Source organism: Bombina bombina, chromosome 4 (assembly GCF_027579735.1).
Source record: "Bombina bombina isolate aBomBom1 chromosome 4, aBomBom1.pri, whole genome shotgun sequence".
In the NCBI taxonomy this organism is placed as follows: Eukaryota; Metazoa; Chordata; class Amphibia; order Anura; family Bombinatoridae; genus Bombina; species Bombina bombina.
The window spans coordinates 495,372,251-495,395,584 of record NC_069502.1 but is presented as its reverse complement, the minus strand read 5'-3'; the positions used below and the strand labels follow the sequence as shown (position 1 = coordinate 495,395,584).

The following is a 23,334-nucleotide window of genomic DNA, read 5'->3' as shown; positions in this document are numbered from 1 at the left end:
GATGGATGTCAGCTCTTCAAAACTGTAAGTGGATCTGGATTTTTTAAGGGTGTATTGGGTGGGTTTTATTTTTAGGTTAGGGCTTTGGGCCGCAATAGAGCTAACTGCCCTTTTAAGGGCAATGCCAATCCAAATGCCCTTTTCAGGGCAATGGAGAGCTTAGGTTTTTTAGTTAGGGTTTTATTTGGGGGGTTGGTTGTTTGTGTGGGTGGTGGGTTTTACTGTTTGGGGGGGTTGTTTGTATTTTTTTTTTCAGGTAAAAGAGCTGATTTCTTTGGGGCAATGATTTCTTGGTAGTTTAGTCTAGGTTTTTTTTTTATTTTGGGTGGGCTTTTTTATTTTGATAGGGCTATTAGATTAGGTGTAATTAGTTTAAAGATCTTGTAATTTGTTTTTTATTTTCTGTAATTTAGTGTTGTTGTTTTTTTTGTAATTCAGCTAATTGTATTTAATTTATTTAATTGTATTTAATTTAGGGAATTTATTTAATTGTAGGGTTAGGTCAAGTGTTAGTGTAAGACAGGTTAGGTTTTATTTTACAGGTAAATTTGTATTTATTTTAGCTAGGCAGTTATTAAATAGTTAATAACTATTTAGTAACTATTCTACCTAGTTAAAATAAATACAAACTTGCCTGTAAAATAAAACTAAACCTAAGCTAGATACAATGTAACTATTAGCTATATTGTAGCTAGCTTAGGGTTTATTTTATAGGTAAGTATTTAGTTTTAAATAGGAATAATTTAGGTAATAATTGTAGGTTTTATTTATATTTATTTGAATTATATTTAAGTTAGGGGGTGTTATGGTTATGGTTAGACTTAGGTTTAGGGGTTAATAAATATAATATAGTGGCGGCGACGTTGGGCGGCAAATTAGGGGTTAATAAATGTAGGTAGGTTGCGGCAATGTTAGGGACAGCAGATAAGGGGTTAATATTTAACTAGTGTTTGCGAGGCGGGAGTACGGCGGTTTAGGGGTTAATATGTTTATTCTAGTGGCGGCGATGTCCGGAGCAGCAGAATAGGGGTTAATATTTATGTTATAGTGTTTGCGATGCGGGAGGGCCTCGGTTTAGGGGTTAATAGGTAGTTTATGGGTGTTAGTGTACTTTTGAACACTTTAGTTATGCGTTTTATGCTACAGCTTTGTAGTGTAAAACTCATAACTACTGACTTTAAAATGCGGTATGAATCTTGACGGGATAGGCTGTACCGCTCAGTTTTTGGCCTCCCAGGACAAGTTCGTAATACCGGCGCTATGGAAGTCCCAAAGAAAAAAAGACTATATGCAATTTATGTAAGTTGATTTGAGGTAAGGCTAAAAAAGTGTGCGGGACAGCTGTACCTACAAGACTCGTAATACCAGCGGTAGTAAAAAAGCAGCGTTATGAGCCTTAATGCTGCTTTTTTACTCATAACGCAAGACTCGTAATCTAGCCGATAATTTATTATCCTTTTTATATGTAAACTTGTATGAAATATAGACTTGTATAAAATTATAATACAACAGTACAAAGTAAATATATATAAATTCATATTTGCATTCAACTTATTTTCTTTCTCTCAAGAGAAATTATCTACTAGTGTTGCAGATTGTATATATTCTTTATTATGCACTAATATGTGTAAATTGCTGTCTTCAGTATTTTCTTCTACAAGATACGACGAGTCCACGGATTTCATCCTTACTTGTGGGATATTAACCTCCTGCTGACAGGAAGTGGCAAAGAGCACCACAGCCGAGCTGCATATATAGCTCCTCCCTTCCCTCCACCTCCAGTCATTCTCTTTGCCTATGTTAGTGATAGGAAGAGGTAAAGTGAGGTGTTAGTTTAGATTCTTCAATCAAGTGTTTATTATTTTAAATGGTGTCTGTGAGTACTAATTGTGACGAACTTGTGGAGTTTTACTTCACTATGCCTCCCCTTTTGGTGTTGTCTGGAGATGGTCTTAGTGATTTTGCCTAAGACCTTGTTTTCTCATCCACAGGACCTCTGGAGGAGATGGTGGACCTCTGGACACTGTGAGTATCATCATGCTGTTACTCAGCATGAAGGTAGGTGCAGTTTATTTCAGGTTTTTTTTTAGCAGAACTCTGATTTAACTGGCTCTATCATTATAATTATTCATTCCCAGACAGTTAGGCAGATTTTGGCCTAGGGCACTGGGACTTTAATACTCTGATGAAAATTTTAAAAGGTGTTTGGTTTTAAAAGGAAACGTTTATACAGCAAGTATATTGTGTGTTTTTTATTAAACTTATGATGGCTGACGCTGGGGATTCATTTTGGCTTGTGTGAGTTACGGTTGGTTGTAAACGCCCACGATGGGCGGGGCCTCATTTGCGCGCTTCTGTAGCGCCATTGCGTAGTTGTCTTAGGCCGGTGACGGATACCTTTCCCGGTGTAGCTTGTCACTTCAGTATAGAGTGCTGCTAGATCAGGGGGTCAAGTCCGGTTCTCATCCGGAGCCAGGTAGGCGCTGCAGCAGAGCTGTGGCAGGGTGAATGGAGTTCTAACTCCTGTTTTTTCTATCGGCATATCTGAAAGCTAGTGCAGGGCTTCTGGGAGGCTTTATTTTCTCCTCATCGTTCTGTGGGCTACAATCTAAAGCAGAAATATAAACAATTTTTATTCATTAAAGGGATGGTATATTTAATAATGGTCAAATTTATTTGGGGTAATAATAAAGTTTTATAAAGACAGAATGCCAAGCTCCCAAGATACGGATCCAGGTTGAGAGATCCTCAGGCCGAACTAATAGATGCCTTGGCAGTGCCTTGGTAATTCAACCTGGCTAGCTTATGTGTTTCCTCCATTTCCTCTCCTTCCCCGGGTGATTGCTCGGATCAAGCAGGAGAGGGCTTCAGTAATTCTAATCGTGCCTGCGTGGCCACGCAGGACTTGGTATGCAGATCTACCTCCATGGAAGCTCCCAATGAGACAGGACCTTCTCATTCAAGGTCCTTTCCAACATCCAAATCTAGTTTCTCTGCAGCTGACTGCTTGGAGATTGAATGCATGATCTTATCTAAGCGGGGATTTTCTGATGCGGTCATTGATACTTTGATTCAAACACGTAAGCCTGTCACTAGAAAGATCTATCATAAGATATGGAGTAAATATCTTTTTTGGTGTGAATCCAAGGGCTACTCATGGAGTAAGGTTAGGATTCCCAGAATTCTGTCTTTTCTCCAGGAAGGATTGGAGAAAGGGCTGTCAGTGAGTTCCTTAAAGGGACAAATCTCTGCTTTGTCAATTTTGCTACATAAACGTTTGGCAGATGTTCCGGACGTTCAGTCTTTTTGTCAGGCTTTAACCAGAATTAAGCCTGTGTTTAGACCAATTGCTCCACCCTGGAGTTTGAATTTAGTTCTTAATGTTCTTTAAGGGGTTCCATCTGAACCCATGCATTCCATAGATATTAAGTTGTTATCTTGGAAAGTTTTGTTTTTGGTTGCTATTTCTTCTGCTCGTAGAGATTCTGAGCTTTCAGCGTTACAATGTGATTCACCTTATCTTATCTTCCATTCTGATAAGGTGGTTTTGCGTACCAAACCTGGTTTCCTTCCTAAGGTTGTTTCTAATAGGAATATTAATCAGGAAATTGTGGTTCCTTCATTATGTCCTAGCCCTTCTTCTAAGAAGGAGCGTATGTTACATAACCTGGATGTGGTCCGTGCCCTGAAGTTTTACTTGCAGGCGACTAAGGATTTCCGTCAATCATATTCATTGTTCATTGTTTTTTCATGAAAGCGTAGAGGTCAGAAAGCTACGGCTACCTTTCTTTCTTTTTGGTTGAAAAGTATCATCCAGTTAGCGTATGAGACTGCTGGACAGCAGCCTCCTGAAAGAATTACGGCTCATTCCACCAGGGCTGCGGCTTCCTCATGGGCATTTAAAAATGATGCTTCTGTTGAACAGATTTGCAAGGCTGCAACTTGGTCGTCTCTTCATACTTTTTCCAAATTTTCCAAATTTGATACTTTTGCTTCTTCTGAGGCGGGTTTTGGGAGAAAGGTTCTTTAAGCAGTGGTGCCTTCCATTTAGGTCCCTGTCTTGTCCCTCCCTTTCATCCATGTCCTGTAGCTTTGGTATTGTATCCCACGTCGTATCTTGTAGAAGAAAAGGAAATTTATGCTTACCTGATAAATTGATTTCTTCTACGATACGAAAAGTCCACGGCCCACCCTGTTTTTTAAGACACGTGTATTTTTTATTTTGGTTAAACTTCAGTCACCTCTGCACCTTTGGCTTTTCCTTTCTCTTCCTAACTTCGCCCGAATGACTGGAGGTGGAGGGAAGGGAGGAGCTATATATACAGCTCTGCTGTGGTGCTCTTTGCCACTTCCTGTTAGCAGGAGGTTAATATCCCACAAGTAAGGATTAAATCCGTGGACTCGTCGTATCGTAGAAGAAATCAATTTATCAGGTAAGCATAAATTTCCTTTTTTTTATATAAACTTAAGTAAAATAGTATCCAAAAGTATAGTATAAGTTGTATTTAACATCTTCTGGGTTAGTTTTAAAATGTATGAAGCGTTTGCTTATTCAAAAAATATTAAATGTTGATTATATTATAAGCATACATCAGACTAGTTTATCTTTCTTTTTCAAACATTTTTCATATCTAAATCAATATTTTTGATGATATGTGATGTCAGAAATGATATATAATGACACTATACATCATATGTGTATTATAATTATACATCATATGTATTATACATCATGTGATGTTATTGAGGATGTTTTAGGTGATGTCATATGTGATATCAGAACATATGACATTTATGATGTTAAGGATGTTATAAAATCATGTGAATGTCACTTTTTTTTTTAAAAAATTAAACAAAATTGAAAGTATGGTTACCAGAATGTTAGATATGGCCACACATTTTTAGCTTTTTTTTTTTTAGATGGTTGAGAATATTAAATTAATGAAAACTTTATTATTATTTTTTTAATAGCAATAATATCAATCAAAAATAGGCTTATAACTGTTCACTGTTAACATTTAACTTGTTGGTAAATAATTAGAGTTCATGTGTAGTATGCAGTTTTGCTGGTAAGATGATTTATTTATAAATACATTTTTTATTTTTTTCATTTTTAAAGAATTATCTAGAGGTTGAATAACATTATTTTGCATTGGTACCAAGTATATGTTAGGAATGAATTGAAGATATATTGTGTGGATTATGATGGTAGTGCTAAATTCTATATACCCTTTTAATGCAATCTAAATATTTTAAATAACTTATTGTTTTGTTGGTTTGTAACACTAACAATTAGAAATGTTTTACAAATGAAACAGATTGTAACTTGTATTTGAACATAATGCTTTTGATTAAACAGAGGAACAAGAGGAATCTATTTACAACCTATATGTATCTGAGATCCGCAACTTCCGCCTCAGATTGGAGGGCTGCGAGGAGAGGTTAATCCGGCAAATCAGGACTCCACTAGACAGGGATGATATTCATGAGAGTGTTATAAGGATCTCTGAACAGGAGGTATGATTTAAAAATATTTAATAAAACATTGTAAAGTTAATTCCCCTAGAGTTCAAGAAATCCATGGAGACTTGACTGTAACTTTACTGCAAGCAGGTCAATAACTGCCACTAGTAAAATGGTTCACAAAGGCCTCGTACCATCCTACCCTGAAGTTCTAATTTATTATCTTTATAAATTGTTATTAAACTTAGCGCAGACTTTAGAACTAACAACAATTATATTTTTAAAGCAGCTTTAAGTTCTTGTTTTTTTAAAACCTTAATGAGAAGCAAAAGATGTGTTTAAAGGAAAATATATCTGATTTGACACATTTCTTTAAACCTATTTAACAATTTACTGGAGGTAAATTATTAATAGTTACTATCATTGCTGCTGTCTAATAATTGTTAGAATAAAAGAATGTGGAGGGTATCCAAAATATGTCAATAAATGTCTTTAATGAAAACTCAAATCATATCAGAGTCAAGAAAGCACGACATTTCGGGCCACATGCCCCTTAATCATGTGTTAACAAACTACATAGATTCACCTGTTTAAATAGGCTCCTGGGAATTAACCCTTACAATCTACACATCAAATTCATGTTTGAACATATAGCGCCATCTAGTGAAATTTACACAGGAAAATCTAGTTTAACAAACAGCTATGAAACCTCCAGAACATATCACCTACACATAAGTGAAATAAAATAAAATACACCATACCCCCAAATATGCTTAGTGTAAAATGATACATAGCAAGTAGCCACTACTCAAAAAGAGGGAGGACATATTAAACATCCATTGTAATACATCCTAGGAATTTCTGTACTTGTTTATATGTAACAAAGATCAAATACCTATACAAAGGGAAAAGAGAAACAATGTTAGCATCCAAACATGTCAACTTTAGCAAATTTTACTAAAGAACAACTAGAGAAATTTCAAGCATGAACAAGCTTAGAAAGTTTAATGAACAATTAATATAAAAGGTTAATAAAAATCTGACCAATTTATTTCTCTATTAATACTCTTCGGTTCCAGAATATCCAGTTTAAAGATCCAAAAGTTATATTGTTGTTTTAGCAATAGATCCCTATTGCCACCCCTTCTGGGTATTTTGACCTGCTCTATAATCTGGAATCGCAGTTGATTTATTTGATGACCCGCAGGCAAAAAATGATACGCTACAGGCGCTGTGATGTAATGTCGTATTTTTTGTCATATTTTGATTTTTGAATATCCTCCACATTCTTTTATTCTATTATATTTGGGAGATTTGGTAGTAACTCCAGGGGGGTTGTAACCAGTTGGATTGTTGTGCTGGATTCTCTCTCATCTAATAATTGTTAAACATGTATACTCTGTATTAATCATCCCTTTGAAGATTTATTTGTCAATTTAATATTCTAAATATAAACTTATCTATATTTAAAGGGACAGTAAACTCATAATTAGACATTCATGATTTAGACAGAACATACCATTTTAAACAACTTTCCAATTTACTTCTATTTAATTTGCTCCCTTCTCTTGTTATCCTTTGCTGAAAGGTTTATCTAGGAAAGCTCAGGACCAGCAAATAACCTAGGTTCTAACTGCTGCTTGGTGGCTGCATATATATACTGATTGTCATTGGCTCACCCATGTGTTCAGTTAGAAACCAGTAGTGCATTGCTGCTCCCTTAACAAATGATACTAAGAGAATTAAACAAATTTGATAATAGAAGTATACTGGAAAGCTGTTTAAAACTGTATGTTCTACCTAAATCATGAAATAATTTATTTTTGAGTTGTATGTCCCTTTAAGGAGCATTATCTTCAACATTAGCATATACAAGTAGGATCTCCTCCTAAATATGGCTTAACAATTCTAGATTATAACTGTGCATGGTGCTTCCTAGTTGTAAAATTCAGTGCTTTATCCAGTAACAATCCAGCATGGAAATTATACAGTAAGACACTTTCTTGTGTCATTTCCAAGTGCACTTTTAATATTTTTTCATTGGTTTATATGTATGATAATGTCTGCCATCCCTCCTATCCAACATATTTATTCTAGTGTATACAGCAGATGTTAAAAAAATGTACCTCTAATCCTTAGTTAATCACTAGTCACAAAGATAGATTTTAGCGAAACGTGTCAGGTAACACTTTATATATTGTCCTACGCATAGCCAGAAAATGTAGTTGTAATCTTTGGTATTTTTATGAAGAATTATGAATGCAGTTAAAAACCCAATCTCTTTTTTCTTTCTTTCTACAGAAGCTAAAGAAGGATTTGGACCACCTTAAAGACGATTTGTCATCCATGTCAGATAAATGTCAGACATTCTTAAGCCAAGCTGCCAGCTCACCCTCCATAGAAACTCTGCGTTCTGAGCTGAACACGGTTGTGCAGAGCATGAGCCAAGTGTACTCCATGTCTTCTATATACTTAGAAAAGTAGGTCCTTAATCGATATCAAACACATTAGGTAGTCACTGATGAATTTTCAAGTTTATTCCTCAAGCTTTATGTTTAAGGAATATATATAAATACAGACAATTTCATCATTGATGGCCACAATGCCCTAAACATTTTGTGTGCACAAACATCTCTCTTTAAAGGGATATTATAAATAAAAAAATATTCTGTCATGTAATAAAAAATATATTTCAGATAAATTCAGCTAAAGCTATTTTTAAATTGCTTTTGCAAGTGCATTTGTGCACAGCTTATACACATATTCAAATTACTTACCAAGTGACCGGGACTACTTCCAAAGCTCTATTATTTGGCAGCGGCACACTTGGCATGCATAATATTTACATATTTATTTATTACAGCACTAGTACATTCATTAAAAAACAACCTGTAATATTTTTTTTTTAAAGTCCTCTTCTAGATGTAACAAACATATTTGCAAATATGGAATGATGCAGTGATAGTTTCTGAACCTGGAACGTATTAATATAGTGTTACACTGGGAAATACTTCAATGGCCACTGGAAAATACAGTCCATTTATATATGTATTGGCATCTAGTTATTTGTTATCAAACAATAATGTTACATCAGTATATGTTTAAGCCCACATGGAGTTTGCACTTGTAGGTTAATAACTAATCACAAATACAATTTCTGCCGCCCAGGCACATTTTACGATAAATAAAACCTGGCTCTCATATTGTAGAGCATAAAGGATTTAGCTAAACTTCCAATTCTGCAAAACACACTGTTGCTATAACTAGTGCTTGTGTTTTACAAAATATCTGCAAAAACAATATTAACGGAAGAACATTTCTTGAAAATAGATTTTTTTTGTGCTATTTTTCCATGTGCAGGTTGAAAACTATAAATCTGGTACTAAAGAACACTCAAGCAGCGGAATCTCTTGTGAAGCTGTATGAGACAAAACTGTGTGAAGAAGATGCTGTTACCGCAGATAAAAATTCCATTGAAAGATTAGTGGTTACTTTGAAGGTGAGTTTCTGAAATATGTAAGTAAATAAATGAGCTATAAAATAAAAACCAATATGGTTAGAAATAGTAATATATTAACTTACAAGTGTGAGGATCTCTTTAACAGTGTTTTCACGAGTTTGAGTACGAGTACGTTTCTATGACTTCTGTGTTTGTGTTTCAGTACTATATCATTTTCCATATATAACACAGACAATGGCCGACATTCATCAACTGCCGGATAGACAGTGCTCGCTCATGCCAACCTGTCCGCCCGGGAACGCAGAATGTGGGCAACGTATTGCAGCAATATGCTGCTCGTATTTAAAATTGCACAAGTGTTTGCTTGTGCAATGCCGCCCTTGCTCGCGCTAGCCCAATGGCGAGCGATTAGGGGGTTGCCAATCATGCGAGCCTGCAGCGACCGGCCCCCAGGGCTGCATATGCAGCTTGATAAATGGGGGCCAATGTTGCTTCTAGTGTACTTCAGATATTTTTTGCCAATAATGACATCACAACTTGGACCACAAGTCTTTCTGTTGTTTTAATTGTGATCATTATTACACTCATATGTTGCAAATATATTTATTTATATTTATCAAGCATGCTCATTTGCATAAAGTTTCAGTTGCTTCTTAAGATTTCCTTAAGTCTATGAATTTACAGGCAGGACCTTAACAAACCATTTAAATGTGTTAAAGTGTTTTGTTAGAAATAATACATTTACAAACTGGGACCGTAACTTTTTAATGTATTAGAATTTTAAATCTGCATTACCATAAAATGCATGTAGCTGCAATACCCCTGTATAATCCTGCTGTTTAAGAGGTATTAATAAATCTAGTAGATTAAGGTTTTAAAACCCTGTAAAATGCCCTGGATGTAGAAAAGCCTCTTTGCTGTCCCCTACTTTGATGTTTTCTTACTTAACAGTTTGAAATCTAGAGAAGTTAAAGTTGATTAAATACTGACGCTTGCATACATCAAAAAATGTTAACAGAATAAGATGCCATTTAATATAATTAGATATTCTTTTTCATTTATTCCTTTAATTAAACTGTGTTTGACTGAATCTGCATAAGGTGTCACTATCACTCAGTATTACACCATAACCATAAATTAAAACTCCACCCTACATATTTTAAGCAAATTAAGGAGTGACAATGTTTAAACTGAGAACTAAAAAATAATATTTAAAACAATCACCTAGATTACAAGTTTTGCGTTCGGGAGTCTTGTTGCTATAGATTTACCGCAAGCATTTTAGCCTGTAACACAACGTCAGTCCTGCACTCAAAAAAAATGACGTTTTTGTGTGGGATTTCCATAGCGCTGGTATTACAGATTTTGCGGTGAGGCTAAAATGCTTGTGTTCCAGCCTATACCGACACGATCCGTTCCGCAATCTGAGACCAGTATTTATTCGTTTTGCGCAACAAAACTGTTACACAAAACTCATAACTAATGTGTTAAAAAGTACAATAACACCAATAAACTACCTATTAACCCCTAAACCGAGGCCCTCCCGCATCGCAAACACTATAATAAATGTATTAAAACCTAATCTGCCGCTCCCGACATCGCCACCACTAATAAAATGTATTAACCCCTATCCCGCCGCTCCCCGACATCGCCCACACTATTATAAATTTATTAACCCCTATTCCCCCGCACCCCAACATCGCCACCACTACGGCCGGCGGGCGTGCGACGGAGGAGAGGGGGAGAAGGGGGTTTTTCCCCTTTTTTTTTTTTTTTTTTTTTTTTTTCTCCCATGTGTGTTTTCTTTCTTTTTTTGTATGTTTCGTTATAATAGAAAATGTGCAGTATACATACAGTTCTTCTTTCAATTTTTTGTTATACGAGTATTTCTGAAAGCAAGACTCTTCGCATTACTGTTGGTGTAGTTACATCATTATGAGGTTCTGTATAGATTTTGATTTACCCTGCATGGTGCATAACTTGAGCGATTGTGCTCTATTATAATTTGTCTATACTGCTGAAAAGTAAATAAACTATTTAAAAAAAAAAAAAAAACATCGCCACCACTATAATAAAGATATTAACCCCTATCCCGCTCTCTGGCCTCCCACATCACCACCACTAACTAGCCCATTGGCTGATTTGAATAACCAATAGGATTTCAGTAGCTCTCATCCTATTGGCTGATTTGAATTTCCAAAAATCAAATCAGCCAATACGAATGCAAGGGACCCCATTTTGAAACGACTCCCTTAACAAACCATTTAAATGTGTTAAAGTGTTTTGTTAGAAATAATACATTTACAAACTGGGACCGTAACTTTTTTAATGTAATAGAATTTAAATCTGCATTACCATAAAATGCATGTAGCTGCAATACCCCTGTATAATCCTGCTGTTTAAGAGGTATTAATAAATCTAGTAGATTAAGGTTTTAAAACCCTGTAAAATACCCTGGATGTAGAAAAGCCTCTTTGTTGTCCCCTACTTTGATGTTTTCTTACTTAACAGTTCTAGAAATCTAGAGAAGTTAAAGTTGATTAAATACTGACACTTGCATACATCAAAAAATGTTAACAGAATAAGATGCCGTTTAATATAATTAGATATTCTTTTTCATTTATTCCTTTAATTAAACTGTGTTTGACTGAATCTGCATAAGGTGTCACTATCACTCAGTATTACACCATAACCATAAATTAAAACTCCACCCTACATATTTTAATTTCCAAAAATCAAATCAGCCAATACGAATGCAAGGGACCCCATTTTGAAACGACTCCCTTGCATTGAAAATTCAGTGTATGGCGGCGACCGGATATCTTTAAGGATGGACCCGCTCCGTGCCACTGGGATGAAGATAGAAGATGCTGCCTGGATGAAGATTGAAGACGTTGCCTGGATGGATGAAGACCTCGCCGCCTGGATGAAGACTTCTCGCTGCCTGGATGTTCAGACTTCAAAAACTGTAAGTGGATCGTCGGGGGTTAGTGTTAGGTTTTTAAAAAACTTTTTTTGGGTGTTTTTTTTTTATAGATTAGGGTTTGGGCTATCTTAAAAGAGCTAAATGCTCTTTTCAGAGCAATGTAAAAAAACTGAATGCCCTTTTAAGGGCAATGCCCATACAAATGCCCTTTTTAGGGCAATGGGTAGCTTAGGTTTTTGTTAGAGTTAGGTTTTTTATTTTAGGGGGTTGGTTGGGTGGTGGGTTTTACTGTTGGGGGTCTTTGTATTTTTTTACATGGAAAACAGCTGATATCTTTAGGGCAATGCCCTACAAAAGGCCCTTTTAAAGGCTATTGGTAGTTTATTGTAGACTAGGGTTTTTATTATTTTGGGGGGCTTTTCTATTTTTATAGGGTGTAATTGTTGTTATTTTGTATAATTTGGTTTGTTATTTTTCGTAATTTATTTTTTTATTTTATTTAATTTAGTATTTTTTATTTTTTGTAATTGTAGATTTAATTTTTTTAGTAGTTAGGTTTTTTTAATTTGTAATTTAGTTTATTTAATTTGTAGTTATTTTAATTTTAGTATAATAGTAATGTTAGTTTAATATATAGTTTAAACTTTTTTTTTTAATTTCACAGGTAAGTTTTTATTTATTTTAAGATAGGGATATTGTAATTTTAATATAAAGTTAGGGGGTTGTTAGGTTTAGGGGTTAATAGTTCAATTTAGTTTTTTGCAATGTGGGGGGCTGGCGGTTTAGGGCTTAATAGGTATATTTAGTGGTGGTGATGTGGGAGGCCAGAGGTTTAGGGGTCAATAATTTTATTTAGCGGTAGCGATGTTGGGGAGCGGCAGAATAGGGGTTAATATCTTTATTATAGTGTGGGCGATATTAGGGTGCTGGGGAATAGGGGTTAATAACTTTATTTAGGTGGCAGTGATGTCGGGAGCAGCAGATTAGGGGTTAATAACTTTATTTAGGTGACGGCGATGTTGGGGGTGGCAGATTAGGAGTGTTTAGACTTGGGGTTTATGTTAGGGTGTGTTTAAACATAACTTTTTTTTCCCCATAGACGTCAATGGGGTTGCGTTACGCCGATCGCCATTCCGCGCTTCATGTGTTAGGTTTTTTTCTAACATTCTCTCCCCATTAATGTCTATGGGGAAAGCATGTACGAGCACGTCAAAGATGGATTTTGTGTGGTATGGAGCTCATCGCAACCATACCGCACGCACAAGGCGGCTTTTCAAAAACTTGTAATGGCAACTTTTGAAATAATGCAACTTTTGTTGCGTTTGTTTCGCTTACTCTATAGCGCAAAACTTGTAATCTAGGTGAATGTTTTTAGAAAGGTAATAGTCTTCATGGTATGAGAAGACTGCAGATTTAAAAATAAGTAAACAAGTAATTAAATATCAGCCTTGTTATGTTTAAATCAGGGGTGGAACTACCATTGGTCCTGCAGGTGCAGTGGCTACTCTATACAAAGGTGTATGCAGAACGTGTACAATCCTAATGCAGGGGAGCCTTTTATTAGTGCAGCTTGATCTATCTATTTATCTTCAAAATGATTGTATAATATTACTATTGCTTACTACTGAGTTACCTTATAGGGGGCCAAGAAATACATTTTGCACCAGGACCCCCTGTTGGGTAGGTCGCTACTGGCTTAAATGTTATTTTAAGAAAGCCTACTTGTGATTATTTTCTTTTTTAAAGCAATGGAGATCTGAAGTGGATCAGAAAAGGGAGGCGTTTCACGAATTGGAAGATGAATTACAGAAATCCAAGACCATCAGTGACCAAATGTTTAAAGCACACAAAGAGCGTGATCTTGATTTTGACTGGCACAAAGAGAAGGCTGACCAGATTGCTGAGAGGTGGCAAAGTGTACATTCTCAGATTGAAAACAGGTGCATATCCCCTTTTATAAAATGAATGGTTGAATTGTATTTTTGTGTCATTAGCCCCATTCTAATTCATAAGAGTTTGACTCACAAAACCTTTGAACTCAACTGAAATGTTTTATTATTTTTTACTTGCTTTTCAGCGGTATTCCATTTAAAGTTCTGCTGTTTAGCACGATTTCCGTAGAAGAATTCTATTATATAAAAACTAAAAACACTGATATATGCGCTCAAATGCTTTTAATGTGGGAAACATATATCCAAAACAATCTCTCTATTACGACCCAAGCCTAATACAACTCAGTTTCCTAGTCTGACCAACTACTCTCTGAGCTTTTCATAGTGTATGAGACAATACCCTGCAAACAATAGCTTTATTTTGCTCGTATTTACATAGCGACTTTCCCCCATTCCCCTTTTCCTATTTCCTTCTTAATTATTGTTTAGAAAAATAAAAGAAACCTGATAAATGCTAATTTAAAGTATCTTGAAACCAATGTATAATTTTTCTCTTTTTTAATATCTTGGTTTTCAATAAACTTTTGAACTTAAAAAAAAAAAAAAACTTCTACTGTTTAAATTAGTTAAATACAGGCAGTCCTCGGGTTACAGACATCCGACTTAAGTACAACTCGTACTTACACACAGAGAAAATAGAGCTTTATCGACAATCCTTCTTTCCAGGATAATCCAAAATACTGAAAATCCAATTGTCACAAGGACAGAAAGTGATGTGAAATTTTCTGAACAGGGGCACAGATAGCAAAACAAACTTTATCCTATGCTATCCAAAACAAAAAAAAATGTTTGGCTAGAGTTTCACCTAAAAAAAGTGCCTGTTCCAACTTACATACAAATTCAACTTAAGAACAAACCTAAAGTCCCTATCTTGTACGTAACCCGGGGACTGCCTGTATGTGATAAATCTGTTTTACCTCACTTTTGGACTGGGTTTAAATGGACATAAACCCCTATTTTTTCTATCATGATTCAGATAGAACATATAGTTTTAAACAACTTTTTAATTTACTTCTATTATAATTTTCTTTCATTTTACTTTCATCCTTTGTTGAAAAGCAGGAAGGTAAGCTCAGGAGTGTGCACGTGTCTGGCAACAGTTTTGCAAGAATGTTATACATTAGCAAGAACACTAGATGGCAGCACTATTTCCTGTCATGTAGTGCTCCAGACATGGGCAGGCTACCTATCTAGATATCTCTTCAACAAAGAATAACATGAGAATGATGCAAATTTGATTGTCAATGGGAAACTTTTTTTAAGTTGTATTCTCTATCTAAATCATGAAAAAAATTGGGGTTTCATGTCCCTTTTAGCACACACAAACCTTTAAAGGGACACTTAAATCAAAATGAAACTTTCATGATTCAGATAGAGCAGTGTTTTTCAACCAGTCTGCCGTGGCACACTAGTGTGCCGTGAGAGATCCTCAGGTGTGCCACGGCAGACTGACAACAGTGTGACATATTTTTTAAACTTTGCTTGTTTTTTACTCCCAGTGCAGGGGTAGTTTGTAGGAGGCATGGCATAACAGCACAATACATACAGTATGTGTGTGTTTGTGTGTATGTGTATATATATATGCTGTATTAGGCTACAATGTGTGATTTTTTTTTAAATTTTGGGATGGTGGTGTGCCACGGGATTTTTTAATGTAAAAAAGTGTGCCACGGCAAAAAAAGGTTAAAAATCACTGAGATAGAGCACACAATTTTCCAATTCACTTCCATTATCTAAATGTGCACAATCTTTTTATTTGAATACTTTCTGAGGCACCAGCTCCTACTGAGCAGCAAGAATTCACAGACCATATACGTATATGCATTTTGTGATTGGCTGATGGCTTTCACATGATTCAGTGGGAGGGAAAAATTAAAGGACCAGTCAACACATTAGATTTGCATAATCAACAAATGCAAGATAACAAGGCAATGCAAAAGCACTTAGTCTGAACTTCAAATGAGTAGTAGATTTTTTATAACAAATTTTAAAGTTATGTATATTTCCACTCCCCTTGTACCATGTGATAGCGATCAGCCAATCACAAATGCATATACGTATAGTCTGTGAATTCTTGCACATGCTCAGTAGGACCTGGTGACTCAAAAAGTGTAAATATAAACGACTGTGCACATTTTTTTTAATGGAAGTAAATTGGAAAGTTGTTTAAAATTTCATGCTGTATCTGAATCATGAAAATTTAAGTTAACCTGAGTGTCCCTTTAACTAACTTTCAAAATTGTCAGAACAAAATCTACTAGTGATCTGAAATCCAAACTAAGTGCTTTGCATTGTCTTTTTTTAATTATGCATTTACTGATTATGCTGTTCTACTGTGTTTAGTGGTCTTTTAAGAAGCAGCTTTTCTCAGCCCTACATGGTTGCAAAATGTATGTAGCCAATACAGAAGAGAAGCATGGTGACAAATTGATTCATTATGGGCAATGGCTGCCTTATATGTTTAAATGATGCTATTAAAAAAAGTTAACATAAACAGTGTCTCTAACCCCCGCTAGAAAAAAACTGATTGGATTACTCCCCAGTTTAGATAAAATTAATCTAATTTTTTTCATTATAAAACTTTTTTTTAAATTATATTATTTAAGTTAATTATTTTATATTCCATTTGTGTTTCCCAGTTATTTTTTAAACACACCAAATTTGTTTTTTTTTGTTTTTTTTTTTTAAATATCCTTCTATCATTACATTTACTTTTGTACAATGTATAATAAAGGCTTTTTTTTTTTGCTATTGAACTAGATTACGTGATCTTGATGGAATTAGCAAGTCTTTGAAATATTATAAAGAATCTTTTGCGGAGCTTGAGTCCTGGATTCGAAAAATTGAAGAAACACAAAATATGTTTCAAGAAAACATGCCTGATAATAGCAAGGCGTTGGCTAAACATCTGGATCAACTCAAGGTACAGGCTGAAATACAATCTAATAACTCATCTTCAGTAAATGAATCCCTTTTAGTAGAAACAGAATATTTTTTTATTTTTTTATAATACAAGCTTTCTTGTTCATGTCTTTCAAATATACAAGGTTAAAGTACATTTTTCAATACTCGGATTTTGAAGATGACATTACGTACGTTACAGTGTTATGAACAAAACTATAACTAGATTGAAACATAGGCTGGACCTTAGTATTGCAGATTGAAATGTCCTATTTCCAGAGTCAAATAGACTGTAATGTCTCTTTGGTTTTCCATGGTTGTGCCTTGCTTTATAAAGCTTGACATTTTAACAATTTTCACAATTAAAAATTCAAACTTATTCAAATATAAAGAATACCTTTAAGTGTGTGCCAGGATGATTTAGGAATCCAGGGGGGGGCTGAACAGAGAAAGCGGAGCAGGAGAAGAAGAAAGAAGAGGAAAAAGAATTGGGGGAAGGGGAAAAGGTCACATGAGAGGCCTATAGCTATTATAAGGGCGTAGCGTTCCATTCGGCCAGCATTATTTCATACCTCACCAGTTGGTTAGTTTTGAAGTAGTGAAACCTCTCCAAAAGTAATAATTCCTCAACTGATGGAACTTCTTTCAATTTCCATTTCTTAGGGATAAGCTTCTAGAAACAGAATTATATTTGTGATATAGAAAAATAATATTTTAAAGTGCTAGGATAGTGTAGAAGTCTGACAAGAAATGCTTCTAATATGAATGAAGCTAGCCTTAAGATTAAAGTGACACTGAACCCAAAATTTTTCTTTCGTGATTCAGATAGAGCATGCAATTTTAAGCAACTTTCTAATTTACTCCTATTATCAATGTTTCTTCGTTCTCTTGCTATCTTTATATGAAAAAGAAGGCACCTAAGCTTTTTTCTTGGTTCAGACTCTGGAAAGCAGTTTTTGATTGGTTGATGAATTTATCCACCAATCAGCAAGTACAACCTAGGTTGTTCACCAAAAATGGGCCGGCATCTAAACTTACATTCTTGCATTTCAAATAAAGATACCAAGAAAATAAAGAACATTTGATAACAGAAGTAAATTAGAAAATTGCTTAAAATTTCATGCTCTATCTGAATCACAAAAGAAGAAAATTGGGTTCAGTGTCCCTTTAAGTAAATGTATACTTAATAATATTGGAGGAGAAGATGAATATTCTGTTTTTTTTCTGACAATAGTATAAGTCTCTGTACTAACAACACTTACTTTATCCAACTGTATAATGTGTATTAATACAGAAAATAATAAAATAACCATATATGGATAAGATCAATAAAGCGTGAAATGAATTGAATATATTCCAGTAGCCATATAATAGCGCAGGTGAAAACCCATTCAAGGTAATACTGCTAGTTTCTAACTTCAGATAAAATGTTAGTTTTCAGAAGCGACAAGGTCCCGTTTTTTTAGTATAGTCTTTATCACCTTTATAACTTTACCATATTTGTCTGCTCCATTGTATACAACTAAAATACTACTGTGATTCATGTTTCTGTATGGAATGTAACTTGTGTTGCACACAGCTATATTAATAATGCATATTAACTTATATTAATATTTCCTTGTATATATAAGGTTCTTATTTCAGAAATTGAAATGAAGCAAAACAAGATGGACGAATGCCACAAGTATTCTGAAAATTATTCATCAGCAATAAAGGTAGATAAATCCTGCTCGCTATCAAATCTGTTGGGTTAATTTAATGCATTTGTATACTTGTGTTTCTTTCTATTTTTCTAATAATTTTTTTTCACTGTAATTGATTCCAGTTTATTTCATGTGACACAGATGAGGCCACTTAACAGAGTATGTATTAGAATTTATGTAGCAGTTTTTAAAATATAACACTCTAAAATGCCTCCGGTATAGGGCCAGATTACAAGGGGAACAGTATTTAACTCTCCCACTTGAGCACTAACTCTACTAGAAGTAAGCTTTTTGCGTGTGTCAGGTTCTGCTTGTGTTACAAGTTGAAAGTAAAAAATTTCACTCACGCTGTAACCGGGTGCACGTAAAAAAACGAACTTTTAATATTGTGCACGCTATAACGTATTCCCACATAGTAGTCAATGGAGCAAAACAGGTGGGAAAAACATCCTTCATGTTCTCAAGTGCGCTAACCCGACATGAAAATATGAATATTTCACATTCCAATGTTCTTCACCTAGAAGAATATGTTCTATTTATTCATAAATACATATTTCTATATATATCTCATGGTATTTTGGTACAATATATATCTATACCTATATATACAGTACATGATTATTTATAGGTATAGATATATATACACACACACACATATATATATATATATATATATATATATATATATATATATATCAAGTAGAAGAAGGCACTCTCTGGTCTTTTCAAGTGTACTTTATTTAAAAAAGTGTGACGTTTCGGGGACACACTCCCCTTCCTCAGACGTGTCCCCGAAACGTCACGCTTTTTCAAATAAAGTACACTTGAAAAGACCAGAGAGTGCCTTCTTCTACTTGATATACTTAACAGTCGGCACCCTGGCAGTTGCTATTAAGGTGAGAGTATATATATATATATATATATATATATATATACTTAAAACATATTCCACTATGTGAAGAACATAGGGTATGAACAATTTTATGTACATACAGAGTATAACATCTTATTAATTATGAATATTGCATACATTTGCTTTTTCATTTTTTCATCTACTTAACTGCAAAGGGCTCCTATGCACTTCTATATATATATGTCTATATATGTGTACATATGTATTTATGCGTTTGTTTATATGTGTATATATGTCTGTAAATACATATATACACATATAAATACTAGGGGTGCAGAAAATTATCGCCGTTGTGATGCAGCCGTTAACGACATCGATGCAGTGCAGATGCTATAATCGATTCAGGGGTCAGTTACGTCATTGCGCAATGTCACGTGAACCCGCCTCTCTCACACAGAGCAGTTGTCAGACGAGCCAACAACATTTTGCAGTAGTGTCTGTTATCTACAATGCCTAAGCATTCCTGCTACTTCAGGGAACATACAACTCGAACTGCTGTTTTTATTGTTACAGCCCCCAGCTGCTCCACATCAGGACTTGCTGTGCTGCGCAGACATCTGATTAAATCTGACACAGAGAGCGCTCCAACAGACCCCCCCTCTAGACTCACTCACAAATGTTCCGGTCAGAAATTTTTTTGACACCTAAATTTATATCCTAAACGAGCCGCCAGCAGCCTCATGTAAACAGTGAATCTTTTCTTCTATTATCGATTCACTGTTTACTGTTGCGGTCTATGCTGCATGTTTGCTCTCTCTCTTACCCCTAGCCCAAACTAGCATCTGAGGGTTGATATTAGATATAGTAAGTGAAAAGCTTTACAAAAGTCACACAATTGCTCTTCAAATGTTGAAAATAAATTATAAATTGTGTGACTTTTGTAAAACTTTTCACTTACTATATCTAATAAAGTAAGCCAAACCCTCGATCCATGGCCCTCACAGCAACAGACCCTAGACAGGACCCCCCCAACTCTAGGGCCCCCTGAGCATCAAACCCCACATCCAGACACAAGCCCCCCCTTGTGCTAGGGCCCCCACTATACCCTCACTTAACTGCTTAGTTACTGATAGGGCAACTGTCAACCCCAGTCTAAGCAGCACACCAGGAGCCATGGAGATGCCATTTGTGGGGGGCCCCTACATGCTGGGCCCTAGGTCCAGGTCCTATTTGCCCGGCTGATCAGTTTGCCCCTGCCAACATGTCAGGCAAAAATAAAGATAATTCAAAAACAGAATTACTGAGTTGCAAAAAGGATCACCCCCTCCTAAAAATACTTGTAAACTCAATCAGGTGTAGCTATTCACCTTCTCAATGGCACACACAAAGCCATTTGACTTTCAACTGTGATCAGCTGTGGACATATTGATTGGTTCAGCATGCAAAGGGATTTCCTGGAGCATCTCAGTCCTTGGTAGTGCAAATTAAGCAAACAATCAACTATGGGTGGCAAGACACTGTTAAAAGATCTCTGGGATAATGTTGTGGACAGGCACAAGTCAGGAGATGGATACAAGAAAATATCAAAGGCTTTATCAATTGCTAAAAGCACAGTGAAGTCTATTATTAAGAAGTGGAAGGTTTTTGGTACAACACAGACCCTTTCTGGATCAGAACGTCACTCCAAATTGGATGAAAGAGCCAGGAGAAAACTGGTCAGAGAGGCTACTAAAAAGGCCCACAGCAACTTTGAAGCAGTTGCAGGAATTTATGGCAAAGAGTGGTCATTGTGTGCATGTGACAAAAATATCACAAATTCTTCACAAATGTGGCATGTATTGGAGGGTTGCAAGAAAAAAGCCACTCCTCAAGAAAGGCCACATGCAGTCATGTCTGAGCTTTGCCATAACACACCTAGGAGATTCTGAGGCCACATGGAAAAAGGTGTTTGTTATGGTCAGATGAGACTAAAATTTAATTATTTATCCTCAACACCAAACAATATGTCTGGAGGAAATCCAATACAGCTCACCATCCAAATAGCACCATACCTACAGTAAAGCATGGAGGTGATAATATCCTGTTATGAGGGTGTTTCTCTGCAGCAGGCACTGGAGCATTTATCAGGATAGAAGGAATAATGGATGGGGCAAAATACCATCACATTCTTGAGGTAAATCTGCTGCCCTCTGCCAGGAAGTTGTCAATGGGAAGAAGGTTTATCTTCCAACACAATGACCCAAAGGTTTACCTTCCAACACAATGACCCAAATGACCACACAGTGGTTGAAGGGGAAAAAGGTGAATGTCCTTGCGTGGCATAGTCAGAGCCCGGACTTAAACCCCATTGAATATCTGTGGCATGACTTGAAGACTGCAGTACACAAACGGTCACCATCAAATGTAACAGAACTGGAGCAGTTCTGCAAAGAAGAGTGGGCAAATATTGCACAGTCTAAATGTGCAAAGTTAGTTCAGACATTTCCCAACAGACTAAAGGCTGTAATTAAAGCAAAAGGTGGTTCAACAAAACACTGACACCAGTGGGTGATACTCTTTCCAACTCAGTGATTCTGTTTTTGAATTGTCTTTATTTTTGCCTGACATGTTGGTGTTATATATTTCACTTGAATGTTATAAGTTGCACTGAGTAATTCCAACTGGATAAACAATAACTATGTCTGTCTTTATTTCAGGCTGCAAAATGTGATTATTTTCAAGGGGTGATTCTTTTTAATACCCACTGAAAATTGCAATTGTGCTCATGCGTTTGCATTTACTTTCAACTGGTAATATGAGAAGTAAACCCGACAAGAAGCAAACAGCTGCTTTTTGCTTGCGTGCAACTTTTAGTGCGCCACTCTAATAATGTAAATGTTGCCCAAACTTACATGAAATAAATTAGAAAATTTGGACCAGGGTTTCCCAACACAGTTCACAACCTAGCTGTGCAACTGTCGCTGTTGGTTGACTAAATGGTTGTTTCCACTTTGGACAGCAATGACCCTTTAACATGTTGAATTGCATCTTGTTTATGTATGAAAGTTTTGAGTTTAATGTTCCTTTAATTTTTCAATGAACCATTGCTGCCAACTTATTATCAGTTATTTGCAGTGTAAAGTGTAACTTCACTTTATTTATGAAATCTTTATATATATATATATATATATATATATATATATATATAAATATATATATATACAGTATATATATACAGTATATATATAGTTATGTATAATATTCTTTTGTTCTCTTATGTGATTATAGATTTCTTGATTGCATATTCCCCTAATGCATTATATTAATTATTCCAAACCTTCTACATAGGACTATGAGCTACAGTTAATGACGTACAGAGCATTAGTAGATTCCCATCAGAAGTCACCGATGAGACGTAGAAAAATTCAAAGTTCCTCAGATGTTATAATTCAAGAGGTAAGATATACAATCATTTTTAATACACCGTTATTTAACATTGCACCTCTACATTCACTAGTGAATTATGAAGCTGCCCTAGAGAGAAGCAATTCTAAACCACCTCTTAAAACAAGCAGTTATAAAGCTGTTTTAAGCAACAGTAGTGGCACGATGGGGACCATATTTAAAATGTATCTATTTTTTATAATTCTATTTATATTTGCTAGTTTTCCCTGCACCTCTTTGCTCAACATAACACTTCAAGTATAACAGAAACCAACAGTGAGCTACTTTTTCCACCATTTCTTGGTCTGTGTAACTGCTAAATGTTGGGGTGAACACAAGCTTCTCTTTTGTTTTTTTTGTGAGCACAAGCTGTGATAAAAAGCTCTCAGGTTTAATACAGGACTCAATGTACTAAGCAGCGTATGCTGTTTTGAGTCCTTGCAGGGCAGGCTTGCACGTGTCACCAGACAGCTGCTTCGTACACTCTCTGTCACCTCTTAGTTTAGCGGATAGAAATCACCAAAACATGTTCATTCGGGGTGATTGACAGGCTTCTCTTGTGTGATTGGTCCCACAAGAGATGGGGGTGGCATTACATTCTCAAGTTAGTGTGTAATGATACGTCTGAGCAGCGGACTTACAGTGTCCGCTGC

At 35.6% G+C, this 23,334-nt stretch overlaps 1 protein-coding gene across 1 annotated transcript in view; it reads left to right on the top strand.

The window, feature by feature from the left end:
* Positions 1–23,334, top strand: part of LOC128656482 (dystonin-like) — a 958,955-nt gene that overhangs the window by 515,334 nt on the left and 420,287 nt on the right. Inside the window, 7 exon segments of the mRNA XM_053710402.1 lie at positions 5,360–5,517; positions 7,765–7,943; positions 8,824–8,962; positions 13,596–13,789; positions 16,562–16,724; positions 18,334–18,417; positions 22,586–22,693. Coding sequence (XP_053566377.1) covers positions 5,360–5,517; positions 7,765–7,943; positions 8,824–8,962; positions 13,596–13,789; positions 16,562–16,724; positions 18,334–18,417; positions 22,586–22,693 — 1,025 coding nt within the window.